At 37.5% G+C, this 18377-nt stretch overlaps 1 protein-coding gene across 1 annotated transcript in view; it reads left to right on the top strand.

The window, feature by feature from the left end:
• The first annotated feature begins 10872 nt into the window (after nt 1-10872).
• SLC9A2 (solute carrier family 9 member A2) overlaps nt 10873-18377 on the top strand; it is a 119601-nt gene continuing 112096 nt past the window's right edge. The window contains exon 1 of the mRNA XM_003765683.4: nt 10873-12103. Coding sequence (XP_003765731.1) covers nt 11788-12103 — 316 coding nt within the window. The 5' untranslated portion in view covers nt 10873-11787. The remainder of the gene's footprint in view (nt 12104-18377) is intronic.

The raw sequence follows: 18377 nt of genomic DNA, 5'->3' as shown, positions 1-18377 counted from the left end.
GAATAATTTACCTCTCAGATCCATGGAAGAGGAAGGAATTTGTGACCAAAGAAGAACTAGAGGTCATTATTGATCACAAAATAGATACTTTTGATTATATTAAGTTAAGAAGTTTTTGTATAAACAAAACTAATGCAGACAAGATTAGAAGGGAAGCAATAAACTGGGAAAACATTTTTACTTTCAAAGGTTCTGATAAAGGCCTCATTTCTAAAATACAGGGAGAATTAACTCAAATTTATAATAATTCAAGCCATCATCCAATTGATAAATGATCAAAGGATATGAACAGCCAATTTTCAAATGAAATTGAAACTATTTCTAATCATATGAAAAGGTGCTCCAAATTAATCAGGGAAATGCAAATTAAGGTAAGTGAGATACCACTACAAACCTGTCAGACTGGCTAAGATGACAGGAAAAGATAATGTCCAATGTTGGAGGGGATGTGGAAAACTGGGACACTGATGCATTGTTGGTGGAACTGTGAATGGATCCAACTATCTTTGGTACTATGCTCAAAAAGTTATCAAACTGTGCATACCCTTCGACCCAGCAGTGTTTCCTCTGGCATTATATTCCAAAGAGATCTTAAAGGGGAGAAAGGGACCCACATGTACAAAAATGTTTGTAGAAGCTCTTTTTGTAGAGGCTAGAAAGTGGCAACTGAATGGATGCCCATCAATTGGAAAATGGCTGAATAAATTATAGTATATGAATGTTATGGAATATTATTGCTCTATAAGAAACGACCAACAGGATGATTTCAGAGAGGCCTGGACAGACTTACATGAACTGATGCTCAGTGAAATGAGCAGAACCAGAAGATCATTATACATGGTAACAACAAGACTATATGATGATCAATTATGATGGACATGGTTCTCTTCAACAATGAGATGATTCAAACCAGTTTCAAATGTCCAGTGATGAACAAAGTCATATACACACAGAGAAAGGCCTGTGGGAATTGAGTGGACCACAACATAGCATTTTCACACTTTCTCTTGATGTTTGCTTGCATTTTCTTTTCTTTTTCAGTTTTTTTCCTTCTTGATCTGATTTTTGTTGTGCAGTAAGATATGTTAAAATATATTAAATCCAATATGTGTATATATAAGTATGTATATATATATTGGATTTTTAACATATTTTAACATATTTAACATGTATTAAACTACCTGCTATCTAGGGGAGCGGGTGGAGGGAAAGAAGGAAAAATTTGGAACAGAAAGTTTTGCAAAGATCAGTGATGCAAAATTACCCTTGCTAATGTTTTGTAAATAAAAAGTTTTAATAAAAAATAAAGCGAAAGAACTATAAATCCTAAACAGGCTCATTTCTCAGGGCTGATGACTTTGCTTACCTTGATGGTTTCAAGAAAACTGGCAAGCTTATAAATTAAGGGAGAGTTGACAGAGACTCTAGGGAAGGGGCTGAGCTATTTGATACTTCTCCTTGCTCTGTGAAGGGGAAAAAGGTGTTACACACTTTGTACTTGGAGGTGAACTGATAAGGATTTTACCTCATCCCTCTTGTTTCACACACAGTATTTACCAATTTTAGGTTTAACCTGATGGCAATAACTCCAAACAATTTAGCAATTTTAGCATCTTCCTAATAGTCAAATAGTCTTAGCTGTAATTTTTATTCCCTTAAATAAGTTTCCCTTGTGTTTTAGGGAGAAAACAAGACAATTCTTAAAACTGAGATACAACAGTTTTTAAAAGTGACAACTTTAGTTAATGAGATTCCCTAAATTCTGATTAAATGTTCTAGAAAAACTGAATTTCCATTTGTTTATTTCCCAATTTATGCAAATGATTTCTCTTTTATAAGCCAAGGTAAAGGATTAAGGTGCCAATTTTTACTGACAAGCCATTAGGAAGTTTGACTCTAGATAACTTAAAAGCAGGCTGTTTGTAGCCAGTGTTTAAAGTAGTAGTAAACTGCTTTTTTGTTTTTCTAAATTTGCAAACTCTTTGGTTAACACAATGCAAATAGGTTACAATTTACATATCTCTTTAGTAGATTTGTATGTGTGTGTAAAGTAATTTAGAAATGTGTTTTGAGATACATTGTAAAAGCAATTTTAAAGGAGCTCTAATTAAAGCCGAATTAGAGCTCCTTTAAAATTTAAAATGGGAAGAAGTTGGATAGAACTTGCTGAAGGCTGGTGTGACTGGGCCAGGATCTCCCTTTGATGGTAGTTTCAGATGCCAAGGTTCAGAAAATGCTGACCATAGTACCTGATCCTCACTTCATCCCCATTGCCCCAAGATGGGTTGGGGAAGTGTTTGATCAAGGTAGTGTGGTTCTCCATGGTTTTGTTGCTTACCCTATTTCTACAGGTAAGGCAAAATTTGAGTTTTAATCTGATCTGAGATGAGAAGAGTTAGTAAACAAAAGGATTTGGACTACATTCATCTTGTTAGCAATCCCCACAACTGAGATACACTCAGGATTCTGGGGAGTGGAGTGGAGAGAGTCCCTTAATACCTTCTGGGGGGCTTTCCCAAAGGAACAGAAGGGGACTGGGAACAAGATAGGAATCAAGGAAGTGTTCAGGTCTGGATTTGGGGTACCTAAATGAAATTAGGGTTTAGTTAAGGTCTAGTGGCACGTTTGGGGTACAGGAAGTCAAACAGAACTCCCCTGCAACCCCCTTGGATTCGGCACAAGGATACGGCGGTAAATGAGGTCTAGTAGCAGCGTCCCAATAAAAGCATTTATTAGCTTGAGAGCTAGATTGATAAAAGAGATTTATTATTGAGTTTAGAAGTAGGAAATAGGTGAAGGTAGAGATAAGAAGGACACCGGACAAAGGGTCCAGTGGACCTCAGAGAATCCTCACATGGTTAGCATGTTTGGAATCTCTGCAAAGAGTGGTTCTCAGAGTGGCCCTTTTATAATAGGAGACTTAGCTCGAGGGGCTTTTAAGTGTAGCCCCAAAGTTGGCTCAGATCCGGATGGGGCTGGGACAGGTCTGGATCTTCTATTGGAATTCAAAGGGACCAAGATTTGTGAGTCAAAGGGCAATTACATTCACTAGAGGAGTTTGGTAATCAAAGGTAGGAATCTTTCCCACATCAGAAGAGTTAGCAAAAAGTTGCTATTTACCTAGTTTGTTTGTTTGTTTTTTCTTTTTCTTTTCTTTCAGAATGGGGTAAATTCTTGAAATTATCCCCAATGTTTCAGGAATTTTTCTTATCTTAAAATGACTAATAGCCAAACTTCCTAATCATTCCTCTCAAAACTTTGAGAATCTGGTAAGATGTTTATTTTAATTTTAATTAGTTAACTTTTTTATGTAGCTCCCAGCTTGGCCAGAGCTGAAGTCCACAGAAAAAATTTAGGCTTTTAAAGAAATCTTCCCAGCATTCTAATTACAGCATAGAGATGTTTTCTTGCTGGCTGCATTTTAAATCTTTCCAGTTAACAAAATCTAGCTCACAGAACAAACATGATACAGATATTCTGCACAGAGACACAGACAAAAAATGATATGAAAGAGGATAACCCATCTTTGCCCAAAACCATAAAATTTTGCCAAAAGTCATCTTATAGCACTTCGTCTCCTCTGGTATCTCAGAGAAAGTCACTTTTCTCTCGACACTTTTCCAAAAATTGCAAGGATTTTCAAGTCTGGGTGTCCTTAGTCAAGGAAAACTTGCTGAGTGTGGAGCTCACAACGACCCAGACAAGCCTATTCCCAGAGGTTTGGGGTGTCCCACCTTTGAGTGGGGATTGAGGGAGAAAAAAATTAGGGGTTTACCTTAATAAGATGGGAATAAAGCTAGGGGAGGCCAGTTTCTTCCCATACCGGGCCAACAAATGTTGAGGTTGAGAAGGGACCCCAGAAAGTTGTTAGCTGTAGCCTGGTATCATGAGGTGTCTCAAAAAATTTTGCAGGCTTGAGCCCATATCCAAGTCAAGGGGCAAAATTTATTGTAATTATAACACCAATTGAAGTGGACTAAAGTCCAGGAGAATTTAGCAAGGAACTTGAAGCAAGGAGACAGACTTATCTAGTTCTTCATGTTATTGACATGCTAATTTTGTGGCCTAAAGGTAGAACTGAGGAGTGGTCTTGATGAGGACAATACAGCCTTGCCCTGGAGAGCATCTGCATTAAAATGTTCCTTTCAGATACTCACTTTTTTGGATGCAAACCCAGCCCAAGTATGTCCCTTTCAGATGTAAAACCTATGCACCTTTTGGATGCAAACCCATCCCAAGTACATTCCTTTCGAATGCAAAAACCCAAATTGTTTTGTTTCTGTATATAACTAAGCTCGAGAAAATGTCTCCTAGCAATTCTCTGATATTGCTCACTAAGAGAACATCTTAGTGTCTTTCTCTCTTTAATAAAGTGCCTTTTCTTATCATAGCCTTTTGTGTAGCGTTTCTGGCTGGGAACCCGCCATAACTTGGTGTTTTGGAGAACTAGGAGACCAACCCATATTCCTGCCACGATCCATACCTCATCAGTCTCAGGAATTTGGTTATCACTGACCAGCAGACCTAGGACTATCCTAAAGCCAAAAGACTTTAGAATCATTGACCGACAAGATTGTTAGAACAATAACATCCTAAAGTTAGAGAAATATCATTATATTCCTCAGTCAGACTTTTACAATTATTGATAGAACAATATTCTTATATCAGAGGGAATTATTCAACTCCCATAACCTCCGCTTTTGTAAATATTTCTTACAGAATGTCCCTTACAGAGGTAGTCATATCATAGTTCTCATCATCACCACAAATTCCTTTAATTCTAAGATACTGAAACTTTGAAATTTGCATGTCTAAACATAATGTCCTGTTCTTTCACTATGATCATTTCTTTATACCTACAGAATTTGCTATTCATCCAGGAGAACTCTGATTTCTTAAATTTTCCTGATTGTCCTAGTCTAACATTTTTTTTTTTTTTGTATTCTGACTTTTTCCCTTCTTTTACCATCTTAATCCTTTACTCAATCATTCTAAGATTATTTTCCCCTAATATGGAATCCTTTCTTGACACTATCCTATCCTATCTGAACCTCAACTCTGATTTATTCCCCTATCTAAGGCTTCTTTCTCTCTTCCTCAAATGCTTTTTAAAGGAGTCATAAAACTGTGTTGACTTGGTCATATGCATTCATGCTATCTAAACTTCTTTCAACCCTCACTTCTTCATAGCAATCTTTTTTTTTTTTATTCCTGCTTGATGTACCATGGTAGCTATCTTAAGCCTCTTCTTTCCTCAAGTCCCTATGTCATTCCCCAAAATGTCCTTTCCTCTTTTACATTTCCAGGCTCATCTCTATTTTTCCTTCACTTGCCTCATTCTCTCTGATCTTAAAGGACAAGGAGGTTGTTCTGAACCTTGACAAAGCTAATCTTTCCTTGTTCCTATCTCCTCTCCTTTTTTTTTTCTCTGTCTCTCTCTCTCTCTCTCTCAACATTAATTCTTTCTCTAATTTTCAATCTCTTAATGGACTGTTCTTTTGTGTATAAAATGATCAGCTCTTCCCTATACTAAAACAAATTTTAAAAATAGCTTTTTGTTTTCAAAATATTTGCAAAGAAAGTTTTCAACATTCACCCTTGCAAAACCTTGCATTCCAATTTTTTCTCCCTCTTTTTCCCCCACCCCTCCCTTAGACAGCAAGTGATCCAATATATGTTAAATACATGCAATTCTTCTATACATATTTCCATAATTATCATGCTACTCAAGAAAAATGGGATCAAAAAGAAAAAAAATGAAGAAAAAAACAAAAAGCAAGCAAACAACAACAAAAAGATGAAAATGCTGTGTTGTGATCCACTTCCATTCCCCACAGTTTTTCTGTATGCAGAGGGCTCTCTCCATCACAAGTCTTTTGAAATTGGCCTTAATTGCCTTGTTGGTGATAATAGCCACATTTATCAGAATTGATTATTGCATAATTTTGTTGTTGCTGTGTACAATGTTCTCTTGGTTCTATTCACTTCAGTTAGCATCAGTTCATGCAAATCTTTCCAGGCTTTCTGAAATTCTCCTGATTAATTTGTTTTACATAACAATAATATTCTATAAAATTCATATACCGTAACTTATTAAGCCATTTTCCAACTAATGGGCATTCACTCAGTTCCTTGCCACAACAAAAAGAACTGCTACAAATAGTTTTGTACATGTGAGTCCTTTCCCCCTTCTTTAAATAATTTTTTATTAAAGATTTTTATTTACAAAACATATGCATAAGTAATTTTTCAACACTGACCCTTGCAAAACCTTTTGCTCCAAAATTTTCCCTCCTTGTCCCCTAGCTGGCAAGTAGTTTAATACATGTTAGATATGTTAAAACATGTTACATCCAATATATGTACATGTATTTGTACAATTATCTTACTGCACAAGAAAAATCAGATCAAGAAAGAACAACAACAACAACAACAAAAAACCGAGAAAGAAAACAAAATGCAAGCAAACAACAACAGAGAGAGTGAGAATACTATGTTGTGTTCCACACTGTTCCCATGGTTCTCTCTCTGGGTGTAGATGGCTCTCTTTATCACTGAACAAGTGGCACTGGGTTTGAATCTTCTCATTGTTGAAGAGAGCCACGTCCATCCAAACTGATCATCATATAGTCTTGTTGTTGCCATGTATAATGATCTCCCGGTTCTGCTCATTTCATTTAGCATCAATTCATGAAACTTACATGTAAGTCTCACCAGGCCTCTCTGAAATCATCCTGTTGGTCATTTCTTACAGAACAATAATATTCCATAACATTCATATACCATAATTTATTCAGCCATTCTCCAATTGATGGGCATCCATTCAGTTTCCAGTTTCTAGCCACTATGAAAAGAGCTGCCACAAACATTTTTGCACATGTGGGTCCCTTTCCCTCCTTTAAGATCTCTTTGAAATATAATCCCAGAGGAAACACTGCTGGGTCAAAGGGTATGCACAGTTTAATAACTTTTTGAACATAGTTCTAAACTGCTCTCCAGAATGGTTAGATCCATTCACAGTTCCACCAGTTTTCATCATCAGTGTCCTAGTTTTCCCACATCCCCTCCAACACTGGTCATTTTCGTTTCCTGTCATTTTAGCCAATCTGAGTATTGGTATACCATTGTTAATGGTATCTCAGACTTGTCTTAATTTGCGTTTCTCTGATCAATAGTGATTTAGAGCATTGTTTCATATGACTAGAAATTGTTTTAATTTCTCCATCTGAAAATTGTTTGTTCATATCCTTTGATCATTTATCAGTTGAATAATTGCTTGTATTCTTATAAATTTGAGTCAATTTCCTATATATTTTAGAAATGAGGCCTTCATCAGAACCCTTGAATGTAAAAAAATTTCCCAGCATTCTGCTTTCTTTCTAATCCTGTCTGCATCAGCTAAAACAATTTTTAAAAACCATGTTCCTCTTGATGCTGATGTTCCCTACTGTTTGCTTCCTGCTAAAATTTTTAAAGCTTCTACTTGGTCACTACTCACTCTTTAGTCCTCTGAAATTTGACTGTCTCTATCATTGTAGTGAAATGACCCCCTCTAGGTTGGTAATGACCTCTTAGTTGCCAAATTCAATGATCTTTTCTCAGTACTCATCCTTCTTGACTTTTATGTGGTATATGCCATCATTGACTAGTCTTCTAAATTCTGTTTCCTCCTCCATCAATATCTGAGGCATTGGTCTCTCCTATTGCTCCTTTCATATGTCAGACTGCTCCTTCATTGTCTTTTTCACTGTTCCATCTTCTCTTTCCTTACTGATTAGTGTAGGTGTTCCCAAGTGCTTTATACTTAGCCTTTTCCTTCTCTTTCTTTATTTTGTGACCTTCTTCAGTTCTGCCCATTACCACATTTTTAATGATCACCTCTAAATTTATATGTACATCTCTTATGAAGAATTGTTAACAGTGCTAGAGTTAGAATCACGTAGTCCTTTCTTTGAGTCCCATATCCAATATTTAGTAGCTGTGTGACCGCAGCTTTTAAAAGCTTTTTATGGCTCAGTTTCATTATTTTAAAAAACTGTTTCATCAACTTTAATAATAACTATAGTTGTTATTTCATGGTATCTTGATGAGGTCAAGATAAGATAATGCATGTAAAACATTTTGCAAACTTTCAATTGCTTTATGTCAATTATTATTATCTTCCTTTGAACTTGTCATTCATTTTTAACTTCCTACTGGAAATTTCTACTTGATTTGCTGATACTATGAATAAATAGGCAAAAGCTAACTTATCATCTCTCCCCAGAATTTCCTTCATACAAATTTATCTGTTTCTGTTACACTATGTCCCCAGTTATCAGGATTAATTCTTCCAGTATAGTACAGTAAGAGCACTGGCCCTGGAATGAGAATAACTGGGTTTTAGTCTCACCTTTGATCTTGGACAAGTCATTTAACCTCTCGGAGTCAGATTGGAGTAGGAGATGGAGCTTTTTTATCTACAAAATGAGAAGGCTAAACAAGATGGCTTCTTAGGTTCCTTCTAGCTCTTGACATCTAGTAGTATTCACATCTGATCACTAAGATGCCACCCCATTCAATCATACCACTCAACACTGCCATAACTATCATTCAAGTCTTCACCTCTTTCCTGGACTGTTGTAAAGGGATCCAGTATTCTCTCTTTTCCTCCATCATCTCTTTTCTTTCTCACAGCTGTTAAAAAATAATATATTTGATGCATAGGCAATGGCTTGTTATTAACTCTAGGACAAAATAACAATAGTTGACATTTATAATAGTGTTTTATGATTTTCAAACTACTTTACATACACATCTTGTTTTGTACAAATTCCTTACCCTATCAATTAAGGAATTGATTTTAAGCTGATCTTTGCAATATTATTTCATACTTTTCTTCATAACCTCTATTCCCACTAAACTGGAATATTAGCAACTCTCCCATAACATCAATCCTCTGTTTTTAAACCTCTATACATTAGACATTCTAAGATGCAATTTCCATAGTTAAGACACATTCCCTCCATATCTCCATCAATTAAAATCCTTTTCTACTTTGAGAGATTTATTCAAATACCACCTTTTCCATGTTTGGCCAGCCTGGTTTGCCTTTGCATGATTCTATTTGGGGTTTTCTAGGCAAAGATACTGGAGTGAGCTGTCATTTATTTCTCCAGGTCATTTTATAGCTAAGGAAATTGAGGCATCTTTCCCACAAAACTTTTTGATACACCAACAAACATTTTTATTCAAATTATTTTAAAGTATTTGTCTGGAAAATTTCTTTGTTCTTATGGTATCTTTTTTTTTTTCTGAAGCAGTTGGGGTTAAGTGACTTGCCCAAGGTCACACAGTTAGGAAGTGTAAGTGAGATCAAATTTGAACTAAGTGAGATCAAATTTGAACTCAGGTCCTCCTGATTTCAGGGCTGGTGCTCTATCCACTGCACCACCTAGCTGCCCCATCCTTACTGTATCTTAACCTTGTATCATACTTACTGGTGTATATATGTCCATCTTCCCTCATTTCTGTTAAACTATAAACTCTTTGAGGGGGAGCACTTTAAAAAAAATCTTTATGTGTACAGGGACCAGCACAGTGCTTTGGAGGCATTTATTAAATATTTATTGAATCAAATTACTATTTCATTTTACACTGTCATAAAACTCTTATTTGTTAAGTACTTGTTTCATTGAACAATTGAGCCCAAATTTCTTTATATTTAATTCAGTTTGGGATGATCAAAAAAAGAATTATGAGTTGATCTACTTTTACTGAAGTGTAAGAGGGCCTTTTTACAACTTAATCTTATTTTTGTAACATCTAAATAGCATGGAGTCAGGAAGACCTGGATTCAAATCATGCTTCAGACCCTTACTAGCCATGTTATCATTGAGCGAATCACTTAACCTCAGTTTCTCAACCTTCCTACCTGTAAATAATATTAATAGCGCCTAACTCAGAGTGGTTTTAGTTGTCTCCTTCCTCAATTATTCATATCTGTGGTTCAAAAGGTCTATTTCCCAAATATGAAACTAATTCTGTAAGATATTTGTACTATCAAATCAGTTCTTCCTTTCCTTTAGTAACAAAGAATAATTTGTGCCAGTAAAATTTCTAACATTACTGTTGTCCAAGGACAAACTTAGATCTCAATGAGCCAAATCATCAGTTTTCCATGTTTTGATTATAAAAATACTTTCATGTAAAAGTGATTTCAATATTTAAAACTGACATTTTAACTTTGGGATCCAAGTCTTTTATTCAAAAGACAATCAAAATTTTTTTTTCAGATCTATTGTAGTGGGGGGGGGGAGGTGGAAGTTTGAAAGAGATGTTGATGTGTGGGGAAAGAAGAAGGTGAGATTGGTTTTAATGTGTAAAAAAGGAAGTAGAAGAGGAAAAAAGGAAGGAACAGTGGGAGACGAGAATATTGAGTTCAGTTTAGAAATTTATCTGGATTGAGAACATATGTTGTGGCTTTCTTGTTAAATTTCACAGAGAAGACACGTTTCCTAAAATACTTTGTAATTCTCAGTCAGTTTTAATGTATCACATTTAAGCTTGAATAGTTTTAACATGGTTGTGTCCAGTCTTTCTTCTTGAAAGTCACCTGTCACATTTTCTCTTTTCACTGTATCTAAATTTGCTAAACGCAGACTTGGTTTAATGGAGACATTAAACCCCAAGGCTGCTTTCTCCTTATGAGGGAGGGACAGATGAGAGTGAATTTTCCTCAGGAGTTGGAGTAAAGAGGAAGAGACAGACAGAGAGACAGAAAGACAACAGGCAAGCAGAGACACAGAGACACAGAGACTCAAGGATGGTGAAAGATGAACAGAAGTAGAGACAGAGACACCTATAGTCTGACTCATAGCAGTTCCTTAACAAGGCTCTTCCCTGTTTTTCCTGGAGGCGGAGACTGATTGCAGAGACAGAGATAAGCTCGATTCCTTCCACCTACAGACTCCTTTCTAATGGTGTGGTGTGGTGGTGGCGGCAGTGGTGGTGATGGGGTATATGTGTGAGTGTGTGTGGGTGCGTGTGTTTGTGTGTGTGTGCGCTTATTACTGAGGCAAAGATTAGAAATGAGATACACATAGAGCACTGAGTGCACAGTGGGTATGAGCTCACGAGGTTCGGGTCAATTAATTTTACTGCAGCTTGACACTCGAGTCTGAATCGCCTTGAGCCGGCAGCCGCGGGGACGCGGGACAGCAGGTGCATGTTATATGGATTGGTAGGGTCTCCCCGCCCCCGCTCCGCCTCCATCCCGTGTCCGATTTGGTGTGCAGCCTGGTCTCCTTTGCCTGATGTGGAGCCGCAAAGGCCAGTTCCCCGCCCCTTCTCTCTCCGCCGCTCCCTCCTTCCTTACTCCACTCCCCTTTCTGACCGCTGGAGATAGATACTGGCAAGTGTAGCGAGTGACTTGATCAGAATGTAGCCCAGAATCCGCTGAGTAGAAGGCATGGATAGTATATCGAGAGACCGGCAACTGGAGGTAGAGGGCGGGTGAGAAATTTTCCCTCATTTCTCAGTGTGTGCTCCCTGAGTACATGGAGGCACCATCATCTCAGTAGCTCAGCCCTAAATAGGGATTTGTTAAAGTACGGTGGGTCAAGGAAAAACGGTCAGTGGAGGTGGCCACCCCGCGGTGGCAAAATCGCTTGGTAGCAGCAGGTGGCTTCTTCTGGAACCCAGCGCTAGTAGTCTCAGCGGCCTCATGTGCATAGACTGCCCGGTGCAGTGGACTAAGACGCACCGCTGAACTAGAGCACCGAGTCTCCCTGGTGTCACTGGACACAGATGGACCCCGAGGTCATCGGGCGGGGCCTCCGGGCGCCTCCGCCGCGGGCACCGCCTCAGCTGTTGCTGCTGCTTCTGCCTCTGCTGCTGTTGCTGCAGGTGGCTGTCCCAGCCTCTGCCTTTTCAGAAAACCTACTGACCGCCCCGGGGGTGATGGGGACCAGTCTGGTCTCCGCCAGCCCCGGGAGCGTGGTAGCTCCGGGAACTACTCCCTTTGAGGAGAGCCGGCTGCCGGTGTTTACTCTGGATTATCCCCATGTGCAGATTCCCTTCGAGATTACCCTCTGGATTTTGCTGGCTTCCTTGGCCAAGATTGGTGAGTGACTTGGTCCCCCTGGTGGGGATCCTTGCAGAGAGGCTGGATAGCCAGGTTGGGGACTACGAGGTAGGGGGAGAAGTGCGGGGGGTGGGGGGAATGCGGAAGAGGGCACTATTCCGGTGACTGAGAGTCAGGGGTTTTGCGCGTAGGTGTGTGGGTGGAAGATTCTGCTCCTATCTCCCCCTAAAGTAACTGTAAGAGATATGGAAGGATCATTTTGTGAGAAAGGAACATGAAGCCAGAGCAGTATTTTGTTTGTTTTTAACTTCGGTATTACGTGCCCATCGAACTGGAGTGGAGGAGGATAAAGACGAAATTGAATAAGATAGAGTTAATTCTTCCTTGAAAACAAACAAAAGACAAAAAGGGCTAAAAGTAAAGCTGAATCAGCAACGTGGTTCTTGGTTTCTTGGTTAATCGAGAAAGTAGGGTGCATTTTATCAGTGTTACTTGAAGGAAAAGCACTTGAGTTAAATTTTTAAAACCTGATGACCTAAGAGGAGGTAACATGGTACCTGCTGTGGATAACTAATGAAATGCATGGAAAGGTACCAGTGACACAGGAACTGTACAAATGAAAACGAACTCTTATTCTTTTGTTTCTGAAGCCAACATTCATTAAGGTGCTGTAAGAGAAGCTGCCCTTACTTGTACAAAAAAATAGAGCTTTTACTAACCTGGTCAATAAACCTTTAAACCTATTTAGGAATGAGTGACTGTACAGAGTTTTGTCACATTCATTTAAAAAAATATATATTCCGTAATGTGTTGCATACACAACTCTTTTATATTAAATTATGCCTTTAATTTTGCTTTAACTTTAGATAAGAGATAAATTGGCAAAAATTATTTCTAATCTACTAAGGGAAAGAAAACTGATTTCAGAGCAGAACTTTCCAATCCCCAGTTCTGACACTTATTAGCAGTATAAAGTTGGGTAAATAATTTAATCTCAGTCATCAGTAATGTGGGAGGAAATTATAATATCTGTGCATCCTACTTTGTAGGATTAGTATGAGAACAGTGGATTAGGCACACTAGATTTGGATTCAGGAAGACCTTTCTTCAAATACCACGTTAGATAATGAATAGTTGGGTGATCCTCCACAGGTCACTTAAGCTCCTGGGGTTTCAGCTTCCTCTTCAGAAAAATGAGGAGGATTTGACACTCTTCAAGTGCTATACAAAAGAGATATTATTGTAGTATTATACCCAGAACCTTAGGCTCACATCTTTCTTGACTGACCTTGTGTCACTTTGGGCAGTTAGGTGAGTTAGCTTCTCTTGGCTTGGTTTTCTTATTTGCAAAATAAGAATGCTGGACTGGAAGACCTCTGAAACCCTTTCTAGTTTGGCATGACTCTATAATTATTATTTACTGGAATAAAAGGAAACTGAAAGAGTTTTTAAAAAGAGTCCATTCGACATGTCATTTGATAATTTAGTGGTTGTATTGTTAATAATTGGCTAATTTTAGATTCTTTGAAAGATACCATTTGATGGACTAATAATTCCCCCACTTGACAAACATATATGTTGTGTATATGTATGTATACACACACATACTATATAGGTATATAGTTTTTCTCACTCTGCTGTTTCTATTACTTCTTGTTTATATTTCCATCTTGTAGCCTTTTCCTATGTTTTCTGAGGTTTTTCTTAGTTCTCTATTTCAACTTTTTTCAAACCTGTTTGCTTCTTGGCCTTGCCTAATTATTTTCCCCTTTGGATATTTGCTTTCATGGGATTTTTCTTTTGTTACATATCTTGTTTATTAAAATAGACAATACCGATATTTTTATGATTTTTATCTGAGGAAAAAAGTTCCAGTGTGGAAACTTCCTTTACTTATGCAAATCAATACTCATTTTATACCTGTAGTCTTAGAGTTTCCTGGAGTAATGAAAAATTATGTAACACACCCAGCAGGTGTCAGAAACAGGACTTCCACCTAGGTCTTCCTGACTCTGTGAACCCAGATACATCGAGATGCTTCTTGTTTGTTAAATCCTTTCCTTATATGAGTATGTGTTACTTATGTTTAATTGTTTTTCTTTCCTAAGTTAACTATTTGTTATTTCATCAATTTCCCATACCTCACAAAATTCCTAACTCATTTCATTACCATTGTTCCCTCTCTCCCTCCTCCCCTGAATCTTAAAAGAAAATTGGTGTCAGGGGCTATAGTCAACTCTCTCAAAGGTATTTGCTGCTGAGTGAGGATTTGTGTGTACATGTGTGTATGTGTATGTGGGGTTAGAGTGAAGGGTTTTGAGCTCTGGATACTGAGGTTAGTTCTGAAGGCAGAAAAGTACAACTCTTAGGTGTTTCAGTTCTGACTAACAATAGTCAAGACCACTTCTGCCACAGCTTTGCTCTGAGTTGGGCCCCTAAATCATGCAGATGCAGATGCCCTCAGTGGAATACCGAATGTTTCTGAGCTTTCTGAATAGTTTTAAACTGTAATGGGCTGATGTTTGAGTTGATGCACTGAGGTCCCAAGTACGTGAGGCTAAATAGTAATTGGGCTATACTCTATTAATATACATGATTGGATAAAGAATGATCCCTGCCCACTCTCCGTGCAAGTCCTGATGTGTTGTATAGGAAATGACAATTTTGGTGGGTGGAGGCAGAGGGAGACAGGAAGAGAAGCTGGGAGAGATTGGGCCTGGGTTCGAGACTCCTAGCTGCTGGTCCTGTGGCTGCTGGTCTAGCCAGCTTCTTGACTCAGCTACACACATTGCTATCGCCGCTTCTCTTCCACCTCTGATCCTTCTTCACTGAGAATAAAGACTGACGATTTTCCCCTAACCTGAATTCCTGACTCCTGCTGATTTAAAAATACACAGTCTTCACATTAAACTGGACTACCCTTAGTACATTCACTCAGTAATTGCATGATGACCAAACAAGGTGTTAGATTCTAACACTGAACTAGCTCCAACCTAATTCTCTCATATTTTGGAAGGCTGTGTAGGTTCAGCTATTGAGTGTGGCTTGGTAATAGGAAGGTATTATGACTGGTTATATAGTTCAACCTCATGATGTTATTAGTTCTCTTGTAGAACTAAGGGGTGAACAACAACAAATCAATAGTACACAGACTCATTTTTATATCAAATGGACTTATGGGCAAAATACCAGGTTCAAATCCCAATTCCAACTCCTGAAATGAAAAGTTGGACAAATTAGTTGATTTCTCTTTTCTCTTAGTCCCAGCTTCTTCATTTATAAATAAGGATAAAAATACTTGAATTGCCTTCAGCTAGAGTGCAGGACCCATAACCAAGAAGACTTGAGTTCAAATCCAACCTCAGATTTGTACTAGCTGTGTGACCTTGGGCAAGTCATTTAACCTCTGATTGTCCCAGTTTCCCTAAGTGCAAAATGGAGACAAATAATAGAATCTACACCTCAGGGTTCTTGTGAAATTGAAAGAGATAATATTTGTAAAATGCTTAGAACAGCATAGTTGTTTTATCAGTAAGTCCATTCGGGCCTTTCTTGACAAAGATACTGGAGTGGTTTGTGATTTCCTTCTCATTGTAGAGATGAAGAAACTGAGGCAAACAGAGTTAAGCAATTTACCCAAGATCAACAGCATTAAGTGTCTCAGGCTGGGTGATTTATTCACTGCGCCACCTAGCTGCTATATCTTAGAGCTGGTGTAAAGCTTGAATGAGATAATTATTTATAAAGCACTAAAGAACTGCATAGAAGGTGCTTAATGGATTGTAGTTTCTTTCCTTCCTTCTTTATAAAATTATAAAGAAAGTATTTTGTAAAACAAAAAATTTTACAAATTCAAACAATTGTGACATTTGGATACTTTTCTCTTACATGATGTGATAAACTTGAATTTACATGTCCTTTGGAAACATGAGAGAACGGAAATAGAAAATGTTCAAAATTGTGTCTGTTATGGAACTAATTTTTCCAGAGAAAGGCTGAAAGTGTTGCAGAAAGAACATTAGCTCTGGAATTTGAACACTTGAGTTCAAATCCCGCCTCAGATGTTTACTATTTATGTGACCTTGGACAAGACCTTGAACCTTCTCAAGCCACATTGTCCTCATTTCTAAAATGAAGGGAGTTTTGTGGAGATGCTCAGGAATTCCTTTCTAGTTATATTTCAGTGATCTTGTGGTAAGAGAATGACTGAAAAGCACAAATATGTTTTTGTTAAGTTTGAATAATGCTGGTATTGGCATTCAAAGTATTTTTACTAAATTCAGTTCAGCATACTATTTGGAAGATCAGAATCCAAGCCTTCCTAAGACAATAGACTTTATTTCTTGGGGGGAAATGTAAGGATGTATCTTTATTTTGAGATGTTTTATCTTATGTTAAAACATACTTCCTATTTAAGATTATATGCAGTAGTGAATAGAGTGCTGGACTTTGAATCCTGTGGACTAGATTCAAATGCTGCCTCCACGACTATCTGTGTGATCTCTGGTAAGCCATTAACCTATTTAAATCTCAATTTCTCCTTTGCAGAATAAAGTAATTGGGCCTCTTGACTTCTAAGCCTTCTTTCAGCTTTAAATTTATGAACCTTAGTAGATTGAAAAAGCTTGAGTCTAAATATAATCTGTAATTTTCATATAAAATGACATCAGTTTTCCTCACAAACTCTATACAAAACCAAACTTTAACATTACAGCATCAATGATAATGGACTTAGAATAAAGCTCTAAAAAAATTTAAAGTTTTTATCAGGAAAGAAAATCCCAATTTGTTAGTTTAATCTATTAACTCATGATTCTTCTAATTTTTTTTTTTTTTTTTTGTTGTTGTTGTTGCTGGTGGTGCTTTACCAGATTTGAGATTTTATTGGTCTTTAATAAGAAAATTCCCTCTACTGTTTTAAGTCAGCACTTTCTCTGTAACTTTAGCCATAGGGTACACTTAGATTTTTAATGACTTTTCAAAACTCACACTTTGTTTTAAAGGCAAAATTTGAACTCGGGTCTTTTTTTTTTCCTCTTTACTCTGAGGGCAACCTACTGTTCATTCTGAAGCAAAGCTATCTTTTTGCTTCTCATTTTAGTTTGCATCACTCTGTATTGTAACTGCTCTAATTTACAGTATTTAAACTTTTGTTGATAAAGTGTAAATTGATTTCCCTTCTAGTAGAGGGATACCTTACTCAAATTGGATTAAAACTGAATACCTTATTTAAAAGAAAACAGAATCAATAAAGTGTCTGTGAAAGGGAGTAGAGGTGGAATAACACTGTATTTTAAAGAGATATACTTGTATGAGGTAATGATGAGGTATGAATCGTGGCAGGAATATGGGTAGGTCTCCTAGTTCTCCAAAACACCAAGTTAGGGCGGGTTCACAGCAAGAACCTCTATACAAAAGGCTGTGATAAGAAAAAGCACTTTATTAAAGAGAAAGACACCAAGATGTTCTCTTTGTGGGCAATGTCAAAGAATTGCAAAGAGACATTTTCTCTGGGCTTACTTATATACAGAAACAAAACAATTTGGGTTTTGCATCCGAAAGGAACATGAGATAGGGTGTGGGAAAAGAGTCTTTCCCAGGGAATGTAGGTTTTGCATCCAAAAGGTGCATAATGTGTGGGAAGAGAGTCTTTCCCAGGGAATGCAGATGCTCTTCTGGATGAGGCTGTACTGTCCTCATCAGTAATACAAGAACTGGGATGGGGAAACATGGTGGAGAATATTTGACTAATGATCAATGGAGGTCAATCAATATTGTCAGTGTTATATTTTATGTATATATACACACAAATATAATTAGTATTTCCCACTTGGACAGAAGGAAGAAATAGATGAAGACAAATCACAAACAAATCACAAATCTAGTGCGAAGTTATCCAATAACAATGATGGAAGACTTCCATTACCCAGATATCTGCTGGGACTCCTCTCTCAAAAGTAGTATCTCCTTTAAAAAGAGTTCTATTCTAGATTTGATACTCATCAATAAAGAAGTAATTCCTTGAGGGAAAGGGACAGCTTTATTTTAGAATGATGGAGAACAGTGCCCCAAATGCCAAAACTCAAGATGAGCTTGTGAGAAAAGCTAAAGGCAACAGAAATGTGGAGGATTTTTGGTTATACTGGGAAAAATAGGAGAATCACTAAGAAGGTAAGATTGCTTTTGATGAGGTGGGGTCTGCAAAGATCATTACTAAGAGTCAAAAAACTCGAGTTCTTGTCTTAAGCCTGCCACTAACCATCCACATAAGCTTGGACATGTCTTATAATATCTCTGAATTTTAAATCTTTGG

This window comes from Sarcophilus harrisii, chromosome 3 (genome assembly GCF_902635505.1).
Source record: "Sarcophilus harrisii chromosome 3, mSarHar1.11, whole genome shotgun sequence".
Taxonomy (NCBI): domain Eukaryota; kingdom Metazoa; phylum Chordata; class Mammalia; order Dasyuromorphia; family Dasyuridae; genus Sarcophilus; species Sarcophilus harrisii.
The sequence above is the reverse complement of the archived record's forward strand: the minus strand, read 5'-3'. Positions and strand labels throughout refer to the sequence as shown.